Below are 12,694 nucleotides of genomic sequence, written 5' to 3' on the forward strand. Positions count from 1 at the left end.
TCACTCTCATTGAAATTTTAAAAACATGTTTACTAAACAAAAGTTATTGTGCGTTGGGCATAACACCCTTCCCTCACAAGCTGACATTTTTTCTTAGGGACATTTACTTTCTTTCCTCTTTTCCTGTACCTTTTGTTGGATACAGTTGCAAATATATTCAGATGGATATCTTGTCCATATAATGCCACTGACCCAAACTATTCTTTCTTGAAATTTTCCATCTTCTAAATGAGTCAGTATATTTTTAAGAACTTTTACTAAAATTAGATTAATTTGAAAGGCTTATAATTCTAAACAAATTTGGATCTGTAGAGAAGAGTGTTCCCGACGACAATGAAAAAATAGCCCGATAGAAATAGAAATACATTTTTTCACTATTTTCTCACTTATCGCACAGTTATGCAAAAAGATTGTGCGCGAAGTTACGAACAAAAAGTTTGACATCGTCTCGATTTTGATAATATTTTTCTTCATTTTCTTTCCTGGTTTGAGTTCTGGATGACAAATGCTTTTCTTGGGCAGTTACACTAAAAAATAAATAGTGTTTAAAATTATTTAATGTGAAAAATTTTAATTAAAGTCCATCCCCGTCAAAACCATGTTTTTTTGGTTTTTCTCAAAATTGGCCCAAGCTTTTTCGATTATTTTCAGAAATGTTTTATAGAGATAGTCTAGGCGAACGTTTGACCTAAACATATCTATGACTGGAAAATTCGCCATTTTGAAATATTGATTTGGTCAATCACTTTGGAGGGCTCATTTTTTAACCGATTTGGTTAAATTTGGATTTTTTTTGGAAGGGTATTGAAATTTTGAAGCAGGCTCCATTGGTCTTCATCGGTAATGAATCAGTTAAGTACCTTAAGTTAAAAAGCCCCTTTATTCGATTTTTTTTTTAATTTTCATTAGTGTATTTCATAGTTAAATTTAGAAAACCCGAAGAGAATCCTGAAATCGGAACTTTTTTACAAGGATTTTGAAAAAAGATACATTTTGGGACGAAATTTTTACTTTGACATAATGAAAAAAAATAGGTTTTCAACAATTATTTTTGCTCAAAAAGAAAGAGAATTTAATGCTGAAAAGAATGAGCATTTATTTATGAGCATTTAAGTCGGCTTTCACGATGGTTTCGTCGTCCATTAAAACACATCTTTCAAAATCTTTAACAAGGTGATCATTCAGCTTTTTGGACCTTGTTTTGGCGGACTGTCGTTGCTTATCTGTACGATGAGGTGTAGGTTGGGCTTTATAAGTCACTAAATCAAGCGCCTGGCAAGTTGGCCTTTTTATATTGAGCTATTTGAAGCCAATTCCTAAATTGATCTCGGACTCAGCTCACAGTGTTCCAAGGAAAACATTTATTTAAACAAAAATTTAGTATATTTATCCCTCCATACGGAAAGGTATCTTATAATACGGAAAAACTTCTCGCTTTTTAAATATTTAGCATAACGATCACGAGTGCAGAAAAATTCCCATACGCATTTGTATGTGAAAGTAAGAAATTGGCTTCAACTTTGAAGGCCACTCGTCGGGGACCAGCACTAAATCATTCTTCGTCTTAATTTTATGAACTAGGTAGTGTGAAATACCCGTCTTTTTGGCCACATCTCGGAGGGATAGAGAAGGATTCCTCTTAAAGTACCCCTACACCCTTTTCTCCATGTCGCGGTCTTGAATTCCAGGCTTCCTACCACCAGCTTGCTTTCGGACAATCGCCCTTGTATCCTTTAATTGCAATACTACCTTTTGGACTGTTGAGCGCGACTTTCCGGTGAGTTTTCCTATTTTCGCATAAGTCGCATTTGGATTTTGTAGGTAAATGTCAACTATCAGTTGTCGGATTCTCTCCATCTTCTTGAGATATCTCAACCAAAAATCAATATTTTTAACGAGAGTGGTATCATAATAAAACTAATGAAATACACTAAAAATTACAACTGACAAACAAACGTTGAAACTATAAAAATCATATCAATTGTTGGGGAAATTCAAACGATTCCACGCTTTATTCTTATAGTTTATCTGTAGATTTCATCAGTGAAGAAATATGGACTTCTCTTGCCTTTCTAATTGACACTCTCCCTTAAGGCCTTGGCATCTACACACTAGAAGCAATTTTCTTCAAAAAAGGATGGCAAAGCGTCCCGGACCTTGTGAAGTGCTCGACCTCGTGACTTGATGCTAAATCTCAACAATACTTCTGCATCACTCATGATTTACCGGTTCTCAACGGATTTCAACCGATTCATAAATCACACAAAAGATATCCCAAAATTAATTTTAAGGATAATATAATATAATTGATTTTCGGATAAAAATTAGCTACGAATTAGAGGAAAGTTCTCTACCATCGAACGGTCATGCCTTCGAATAATGTGAATTTCTTTTATATTTCCTCAGAGACTTAGACATAATTATCAATAATTGATTGTAAACTAACTAATATTTAATAGAAATGTGTAAGTCTCTTAGGAAAAATCAAAGAAAGTTCAGATTATTCGAAGGCATGAACGTTCGAAGGGATAGTACTTTCCCCTATAGATTATAGATTGAAGCAGTCTCAATTTTATCGAAAATTCCAAAACCTTTCTAATGAGTCCAAACGTGTTGCTATTCGGTTGAGAAATAGAGCCTTTTTTAACCTTTGACCTTGAAAAACCGATGTTAGGAGGGAGGGGGAGGAATGAGGGACATGTTAAGGGGAAACTATTTCGACGAAATTTATTTCTAAACTTCAAAGTCGATTCATTTCTTAAAAGTCATATTACATAGAAGTAGGGAAGATCGCGACAGAATTCGACAGCAAATGATGCATTTGCCCATAATTTGTGAAAATATATGTTTCAATTAGACTGATAAGTATTTAAATCAATAAGAAGGGAGTTAATTACTCTGAATGAATAGTAGTTTTCTTAATATTCTTTCTTAAGAAAACTGTAACATCACACTATCTAATTAATTTTATAGGTTGCTAATGGCCTCTGCACACTAGAGAAATTTATGTCCATATTGAAGCAAATTGTCTAAGCTTCTGTTAGAAAAACTGTCAAATATTCTTTAGTATGTAGTGGCCATAATCTACTCCAGCCTCCCCTAGACTAATAGGACTAAATAAAATCTTATATTATTCTCTCTTAAGGTCAATCCTAAAGTCTCTTCTTTATATAAAATGGGCAATTTTCAAACTTTCGTAGTCTTAAAATTAAAAATTACTTAATCTTTATTATCATTGACTGTTTTATTTACTAATGTGATTAAAATTGTATGATAAATCTAAAATCAATTCAAGAGATAAAACTTGTTGATGGTTATTAGAGATGATTAAAAGTGAAATTTTCAATTTTCGAAGAACAATCTGTAGAACTTTCTATTGCCATTTATCTTATAATTTTCCTGCAATTTTATTACACCTCATCTGCACATTTTCACTAATCTTCTTATACACTAACACCCTCACTCGGGGTATTTCTGTCTTTCTTCCACATTTCTCTTTCATCCGTAAAAGGAACATTCAATATTCACACGAATTCTACTGCAGCTCCAGGAAATCTCCTGGGTGCAACGAATGGAGCCCCCGATATTCATCAGACTCCGCCAAGTGGAGCCCCAGAAAGTTCCCTCTTACCAGGCACTGGATCTTCCACTCAACAGCCACTGCATGTGCAAACCCAGGTGCAGAATCTTGTGTTATCTCAGTCATCTGGATCACCTCAGGGAACTGCTCAAATCTTGGGTTCGACTCCTCTAAGCCAGATCGGATGTCCACCGTTGCAGTTAGACCAATATGCCGGACAATTGTCACCATGTGGAAGTTCTGATGAAATTGACTCAGAATTGGACTCAAACAATGACGAGTTGGGATCGAATTTCAGCACAAATTCCGGATCGAAGCGCCAAAAGAGAGGCATCCTGCCTAAACATGCCACGAGTGTTATGAGAGCGTGGCTCTTTCAGCATCTTGTGGTGAGAATTTTATTTTAGTTTACTTATACCATTTTTGAAATTTTATTTGAGAATTATTATGAAAATCACCAAAAAGTCTTCTTTCTGACTATTTTTTTTTGTCTGGCTGATGTTAATTTTTTTTTGTATGATGATTGCGGGATGTGGACCAATTAAAAATGCAATTTACATTTGTTACCATCTCTACCTGTTTTCTCCTCAATTTTCTCTTCATCATTTTGCAGCATCCGTATCCGACTGAAGATGAAAAAAGGGCAATTGCAGCACAGACAAATCTCACATTGCTGCAGGTAAACCCTTTTTATTTTTTTTTACTGTCAAAGTGCATTTCATTCTATTTTCCATGAAGTTTTATTCGACACGACTCATCTGTCCTTTTTTTTTGTTGTAGTCTCTCAATTTATTCTCAGTGAAAAATTTAATTCTGAATTTATTTTGAAGATGATTTTTCTCCAAAGCAGAAACAATGAATTTAGAGATTCTCAAAGCTTTTGTGCAGAAAAATGAAAATTTCAAGTTAACATGAATTTTCTTCTTTGTTTTGTATTAAGCCAAATTTAAACTTTTTTTTTACATTTCTCTTTTCCCCCCGTTCTGTGTTAACTCAATTACAATTCATGTGGTTTGCTCACGACAATATTCCTCTCGCAGGTGAACAATTGGTTTATTAATGCCCGACGGAGGATATTGCAGCCGATGCTGGAACATGCCAATGATAGCAATCAAAATTCAGGTAAAATAACAAGGATTTTATCAACCCTCAATTTTATTTAAGTATTTTTCGTTTTTCGGATATAACTAGCATTTTTTGATGAAGTAGTATTCATACGTTAATATGATAAAAATTCATATTCACAAAATATTTAAATACCTATATTTAAACCAGTTTTTGTAAGCCAAGTCCGGGTTTTCTTTTCTAATTAAATCTAAGTTAAAAAGTTTACTTCATCAAAAGCCTAAAATATTTGAACGTATATTAATTTAATCCTATTCGGGATAATATTTTACTATACTGTGCGATGATGATATACGGTTCAGATAGAATGCCATGGTCGTAAAATAAGGTTAAAGAATGTGGATTACCAAGAACCCAAAAAATATTTTTTCCTAATTATTTTAATGACAAAATAACTTGATATAGTCGAAAAAAATATTTTTGTTTTTTGATCATCGGTTATCTACTGGTCCTTACTGTGTTATCACACTTGTACATTAAAATTTTAATATGATTCACATTAATTGTCGCTGGTGAGAGTCTAAATGTGTAATTTGTTTGTTTGAATCATTTTATATTCAAAATTTGATCTATTTGTTGATAAAAAGGTAGACTTGGCCCGCAAAATTTGATATAAATTGATTTATAGCATTAATGCGAAAAATTAATGCGATTTTCTCTTTAATTTTTTAATGTGAAAAATATTTATGTTTTAGGTAAATTTAAACTTATTTTTGCAGGTTAAGTCCACTTCTTTATCAATAAAAAGAAAAACCCTAAATATTAAGTGACTCAAAGACACAAATAACATATTTGGACGCTCACAAGCGACAATTAATGTGAATCACATTAAAATTTTAATGTGCAAGTGTGATAACGCCGTTAAATGGTTAATATGGAAGGTGGAGAAAAATTCGCACAATACTTCACAATTAGCAGACTTTCCAGTAAAACAAGATTGTATAAGAACAACCACAAAGAACGAAAGTTAAGGGATTACGTGGATCTTACAATTGTAAAAGTTTTTTTTAAAGTTTTTTTTGTGTAACAGCGTAATGTGGTGTAATTTGGAATCATGTGTAATTTGGAACTATGTGAGATTTCCAAACAGTTTTAGATGGCAAAAGGAAAAAAAAACAACGAAGAACTACTTTTGATTGTAAAGTCTTGTACTTAGTCGTGGTTTCTTTTTCATTTTGACCATCTGAAATAGTGAGAAAATCTCAAAATTCCAAAATAGACATTATTCCAAATTACCCCATCTTACTCTATAGGGAAAGCGCGCTACCTTCAGATATTCAATTTTTGTTTTAAATTTCAAATGAATTTAACTCATGTCTCTTATCAGAAAATTTGAGACATTGGATATTAAAAATAGGTCAAAATCATTAAGCACATATTACAAAAAATTAATTGTTCGATTACCTCCACAGGTAATGCGCTTTTCTCTACAATCAATGTGCCAAGAAGGTTTTCTTAAAATTTTAATTCAAATTATTCATTATCAAATTTTAGGAGATAGAGCAGTAATTAGAAATTCCAGTCACTATGCTCGGCCAATGGAAAGCGTCAGCTTAAATATTCTTTTTCTTAAAACCGAAGTTTTAAAATCGATAGTCAAGATTTCTCGAAAACTAATTAACAGATTTCATTGAATTTTTATTTGAATGAATCGTTTAGAGAAGATTGTTTTGTATTTGAACGAAAAAGGAGTCTTCGAGACCCACGTAACGTCATAAAAGAGAACATTATTTTATAGCAAAAGAGATCATTACGAAGGTTATCAAAGGTCAAATTTCTAGTCTATAAGAACGAACACCACGAAGTAACTTGGGTTTTATAGAAGAACCAATAGTACAACGCAATGACCATTCCAAAGTCTGATTGACTCACAAAAGGGCCTATTATCGTGCAAATCGTAAGATTTTGTTAGAAAAAAGAAATTCAAAGCAGAATAGCCATTTGCAGAATAGGCCAGAAAGATGATCGGCCTAAAGTCAGAAGGAATTTCATGATTAGTAATTTTGAAAATTACGAACTTCAAGAATCCGTTTACAAAAATTGCATAATTAGAACGGAAAATATAATTAACTTAATTTTTGAAAAAAGTAGTGGAAAGTGGCCTGCCTTTGAATGCGGCAGCCTTTGAATATATCAATTTTTTTTATCATTTTCCAAAGCCAAAACTATATTCTCTAAACTATATAGTCAATACAACTAACCAATTTTCTATTAACTTCGATTAACAAAATAGAATTTTTGCTTTGGGAAATAAGAGAAAAAAATAAATATTCAAAGGCTGCAGCATTCAAAGGCAGACCACTTTCCCCTACATAAATTTAAATTTAATGGTCTCTAAAGGGTTCATGTGTTTGACAGAACCTCTTATTTGCGTCATCGACAACAAAATTTTGGGAAAGAATGAGAGTTTTACCATTTTAAGAAATTATTATAATTTTCGAAAAAAATGGGTAAAATGGTGCAACGTTCCTAGTCTATATATAGGGAAAACTGGGGCACAACCAAACACTAATTTTATTTCTAAACTACTTGGACTATCTCGACCATTTTTTCAGTGGACAAGCATCCCTGTAATGCCTATAAATTTCTACAAGTCTTGTTCTTTCAAATCGAATATCTGATTTAAAAAAATCGCAGTGTTTGATGTTACCCCGTGTTTGGTGGTGCCCCAGTTTCCCCTATTTCACTTACCTTCATCATCATCATCATTTTCAACCGCTTGCTTATCCCTATTGGATTCCCGGGCCCATGACACCCAGTTTAACATCCTAGAATGCCCACGCCTGTCTAAATTTGATTCAGCCACCTTGTCCTAGGACTGCCCCGAGTTCGATGCCTTCATTTTAAAAGTTCGATTCCTTACGAAAAAAAATTAAAACTTTCTCGCTTTTGCAGTACGCAAAAAGTCTTCATCACAGAGTCCATCAAAAAGATTTTGGACGGACGGTGTTAGTGCTTCGGGACAACCGGCAATCAATCCTGCAATGATTGATCCTAATATAGAGAATATCAGTGCAAATGTGAATAGAGCGGACTCTGGAGGAGCTCAAAAGATTCCCGAGAATTACTATAGTTCAGACGAGAGCACAGACAGTCTCATTATTGATCAGGACACTTAAATAACAACAAAAAAAAAAAGAAATCCCCTCCAAAAATTAGAAAAAAAAGAAATTAAGTAGAAATCCAGGAGAAGTTTAGAAACCACCAACACCCTATGAAATAGAAATATGTTTTAGTATTTTTATTGATTTTCTCTGCAGCTTTATAAAAATGGTTTTGTTTTCTGTTCTCAAAACAAATAACACGAAAAGAAGGATAAAATATGAAGGAGATAACAAGAACATGAGGTGTGTCCTAAGAACAATCGAGAATGTTGTGTGCAAGTGTGTCTGTGTGTATGTGTGAAAATGAAAGAAAAATTGCATATGCTTTTTGTGTGTGCTTTTTGCAAATTTTAAAGCATCTTAGAAGTTTAGAAATGAGAAAGAAGAAAAAGAATTGTTGATCAACTTTACAATATTTGAGAACTGATAACAAATTTTACCATATTTTCTCTTGAATGTGCCATAATTACCAGACTATTATATATATTTAGTGATTAAATGAAGAAAAGAAAAACTAACAATTAGACTTTTGTGCTTCATAAAGAAAAAGGGGAAAGAAGATATACGTAAAAACAATTGTAATTAACTAAACGTTAAAAAGAAATGTTTAAAAGACATTGCAAAGTTTTTTATTTCAACTGATTTTTTGTTTTTTTGGAAATATACCTTTTACTTTTTTCTGAGTTAACTAAATTAAATTATACCAATGTATACGTAATATTACCTCATATTAAATTAGTATAACGATAAATTAAGTGAGAAAAAAAAGAAAAGACATGATTAGGAGGATAAAACAATAACTCAAAAGAAGAACGTACCAGTAGAAACATTTTCAAAAACAAAATATAAATAAATTTCGAAGAAAACCATTACATATTTGCTCATGACAGTATTAAAACAAAAAAAAAGTTTAAAAAATAGTTATAACAAAAGAAAAAAAAACAGTGAATACCCATGAAATAAACTGTTTTAAAGAAAATAAATCAAAGTCAAGTCACGTATACGGAATTATATTTTAATTAAAATACATTTAAAGTAAAAAAAAAGATATAAATTAATGAAACTATCCTAATAAATGGGAATGTTCAATTAAGAAGCAAGAGACAGAGAAATATTGTGAAACAAATATATTTTCCTATTAATTCTTAAGCGATACTCAGACGAACAAGTTAAAAAAAAAAACAAGACAACACACAAATGCTAAAAAAAAAGAATAAAATTAATATAAAATTATTTCGATTTTTGCCAAGAAAATAAAAAAAAAGATAAATCACACGAAAACTTCCTATAAAAGAGAATGTCGAAGAGCCAATCAAAAGTGACGCTAAAAAAAAGAAATGAAAGAGTAAGCAAAAGGAAAGGTATAGAAGATAAAGCATTTTAGTTACTTAAAAAAAAGTGAAGAGAATTGACTAAGGAACAAGAAATATATACGTAAATTTATTCCATCCTATTATACAATTAAGATTTAAAAGAAAAAAAAAACTCTTAAATAGTGGCATATTAGAGAATAATTCCTAGAACAGAGAGAATTCATGTAAAAAAAAATTATTGGAAAAAATGTGGATTGAGAATGTTAGTAAACGAGGCGCTAATTTTTATAATGTAAAAAAAAAGAAGAAAATGAGATTAGGGTTTAGAATTTTAAGATTCTGCCATAGATTTTCCTCTTCCTCAGTGACATATTTTTTTTGCTTTATTTTAGCATATCTTTTTAATTTTTAAAGTTATTTTAAAATGGGAGAACAATGCATTGGAAATTGTATTGGAGTTCCCTGAAGGGTAAACATTGTCAATATGATGATCGAAAGATCATCAGAAAGTATATACAAATACCTATTGATAAACTTCACACATTTAATTGAAGAATGATGCGTTCATTTCTTCGCACAATATCTTAAAATTAACATTAAAAACATGTCTTTATATTAATTTAAAAACAGATCTTGAAGATTTTCAATCATAAACAAATGGTTAACAATGATCAACGGAATTTTCATAAGGCGTAATATTTTTTTTCTTGATACTTATAAACTATATTTTTTCGTTTTAAAAATTGACAAATACACTTAAAAATGTGGTAACTCTTTCACAAACCTTAGCACAAACTTCATTAGATATCACAATAAATTTATTAAATACAGTTAAATTCCCTATAAAGCCTCAAATAGACTCAGGCTGACCCTGGAGATAATATTTAGCCTATAAAATTATCTTGTTGTGCCGGGAGAGCAGAGACATATTCTGCATTGCCTCCTCTTCATTGAGAGAGTAACTTTCTGTACTTAACATCCTAGAAACAGGAAAGAGCGGCTTATCCAAAGCTTAAACTTGTCTCCTTTCTATAAATCGTTCTAAATTCTCCCCAACCGTTAAACCCTCCGTTGGTATTTGAATTCGACATCATAGGTTTCTCTCGGAGCGGTGCCGATTTCTCCTAAGAGCGTTTCCAGTGTTAGCCTGTGAGTTACCCCTTCAGGAGGGGTGTCGAAGAGAGATTTAATAGGAGGAAGTGGGGCTCCTTTGAAAGTAGGGGACCTTTGAAATTGGGACTTTTCTCCTAAGTTTAAGTTGAACTGAGCTATATCATAATGTAATTTAGCTTTTCAATCTATTTGTGCAGCTAAATTATATCGGAATTAGGCTAAATTTTATTTAACAGTAGGTGAAAAATCCCAATTTCAAAGGAGCCACTTTCAAAGGTGCCCCACTTTCTCCTATTGTTCATGTTGGATCGTCGTAGGAAATAGATCGTTAGGAGGAACGCTGGAGGATTCAGGAGAGACTTCTGCCAGCCAAGATTCCCTACAGATCTAACAAAATTATTTTTTTATATTATTTTTGAATGATGCAGATGATGTTAAGAAGGAGTTGTCCACCGATTTTACTCTAGAAGTTGATAGCCAACGCTAAGACGGCGAATATCAAATATGCTTTCGAGAGCACTAGTTCAAAAGTGGCAAAATTCCTGCTCTTTTTAGACAATAGTTTCCTTCCCAAACGAGTATCTATACGACTGATAGGACTATTACGCCCCAGACCTAGACTGACTTAAAGGACTTAAAGCATAAGCCGAGAGGCGGCTTAGTGAGAAACTGATAGGAATGTAATCTAATCAATATTTTGATTATAATTACGTTAAGCCATTCCTCGGCTTATGCTTTAGGTTTGTCCAGTACATTACTTACAAATAGGCGTGCAAGTAGGAAAAGGAGAACTCTTTCTTCTTGGCGGATCGTCGTGCAGCGCAGATCTGTTTAGGAAAAACTCCTCGGAACAGTTTGGAACTCACTCTAGAGTTTGTCCATTTTAAGTTAATTTTAGAATACTTAAACTGTTTTTTTGACCTTATATAAATTGAAATTGAAAATTTTACAATAAAGGATTAGCCTAAACTATTATACACTAATGTGCTGGGCAAACGTACGAGAGACGTTAAACCGACTGACGTTAAACCGAATCAGTTTCCCACTATGCGGTCTCTTGGCTTAAGCCGTAAGTTCGTCAAGGTCATAAGAGTTTTGGATCAAAGGGATTAGTCAATCAGAGAAAGCGACACTCAAATCATCGAGTCTTCTTAATTCTTTTTTAATTAATCAAAATTAATTAGAAATCAAAAGGAGAATAAGTGGCTCTCAGAGTTAACTATGAATGACGATCGGCAAAATAGTGCCTATATCTGGGAACTAAAAATCAGCAGATAAGCAATCGACAGAACGGCATAATTTCACGAAAGATCAGCAGATCGGCATGTAATACGTAGATAGGCATGAGATCGGCAGATCGATACCATTTTTGGAAGAAATCGGCAGATCGACACTCGAGTAAGCCGTGAGCGGCACAGTTATCTACCCAATGTTAAAAATTAATCTAAGATTAGTATTTCTTTGCATACATTTCCTTTATCTTATTTTTTACAATTTTTATAGGCCTAATATATTTGAAGATTAACACTTGGAAGGATCCTAGTGGCAGCCACTGCCAATTTAGTTTTCAATTTAATTTTTTATAGTGAAGAATATATCATTTCGCCTGTATGCCTGATTAAATGCGTGCAGAATTTATCTGGCTATTTTTTCGTTATAAAATTTTTAATAAAAATTAAATATTAATGTAAATATATTGCAAAAACAAAAAACTGCACTCGGAAGGACCAAGTGGCAGTTGCTGACATATGCATTTTATATGGGAGTTTGACGTTCTGCAGATGTAATTTTCTTGATTGGTAGTGTATAAAAGCCTTAAAAGAACAAATTGAAAGTGTTTTTGCAAATGATTGAGACGAATTATGGGGGAAAGTGATATGCCTTTGAATGCGTCAGTTTTTGAATGCTTCAATTTTTCACTTATTTCCCAAAGCTAAAAATCCATTATGTTAAGCGAATTTAATAGAAAATAGTTAATAGTATTAACTATTGTTCATAATGTAGAATTTTTGCTTTAAAAAATAAGAGACAAATAGAAACATGCAAAGGCTGCCGGATTCAAAGGCAGGCCACTTTCCCTTACTCCATGATTCTGATAAAGATGAAAACATCGAATGGTTAAAAATCTTTAGATACAGTACCCAAGGAGATGAAATTTCTGATTCAGACACCAGAAAAAAACTGACTATAAAGCTCCGAATGTTTAAATATAAGTAAAAATATCAAAATATTATGTAAAATTCGATAAATGGCAGCGGCTGCCACTTGGTCCCTCCGTGACACTTTTAGTTAGGGTTCTACAAAGACGAAGTGTTAAGCCAGGGTATACTTGATCGCGGTGTCATATGCAAGATTAATATTAAGATTAATACTTTCTGACCAGAGAGAATGACAAAAGTGTTTTATCATGCATCTCTCTTGTATTTCCTCACTCTGTGTACAAAATTGGCAGTCATTAA

The 12,694-nt window shown here is 32.5% G+C and overlaps 2 protein-coding genes across 3 annotated transcripts in view; one reads left to right on the top strand and one right to left on the bottom strand.

Moving 5' to 3' along the window:
• LOC129801694 (homeobox protein Meis1-like) overlaps positions 1–9,028 on the top strand; it is a 52,269-nt gene extending 43,241 nt beyond the window's left edge. The window contains exons 7-10 of one of the 2 annotated variants that reach the window (XM_055846975.1): positions 3,512–3,969; positions 4,194–4,259; positions 4,621–4,702; positions 7,601–9,028. In XM_055846975.1, the coding sequence (XP_055702950.1) occupies positions 3,512–3,969; positions 4,194–4,259; positions 4,621–4,702; positions 7,601–7,824 (830 nt within the window). In that variant the 3' untranslated portion in view covers positions 7,825–9,028. The remainder of the gene's footprint in view (positions 1–3,511; positions 3,970–4,193; positions 4,260–4,620; positions 4,703–7,600) is intronic. The other variant, XM_055846976.1, reaches the window with a different exon arrangement.
• Positions 1–12,694, bottom strand: part of LOC129801718 (rhodanese domain-containing protein CG4456) — an 887,636-nt gene that overhangs the window by 249,601 nt on the left and 625,341 nt on the right. The gene's annotated exons all lie outside the window — the stretch shown is intronic.

Source organism: Phlebotomus papatasi, chromosome 2 (assembly GCF_024763615.1).
Source record: "Phlebotomus papatasi isolate M1 chromosome 2, Ppap_2.1, whole genome shotgun sequence".
Taxonomy (NCBI): Eukaryota; Metazoa; Arthropoda; class Insecta; order Diptera; family Psychodidae; genus Phlebotomus; species Phlebotomus papatasi.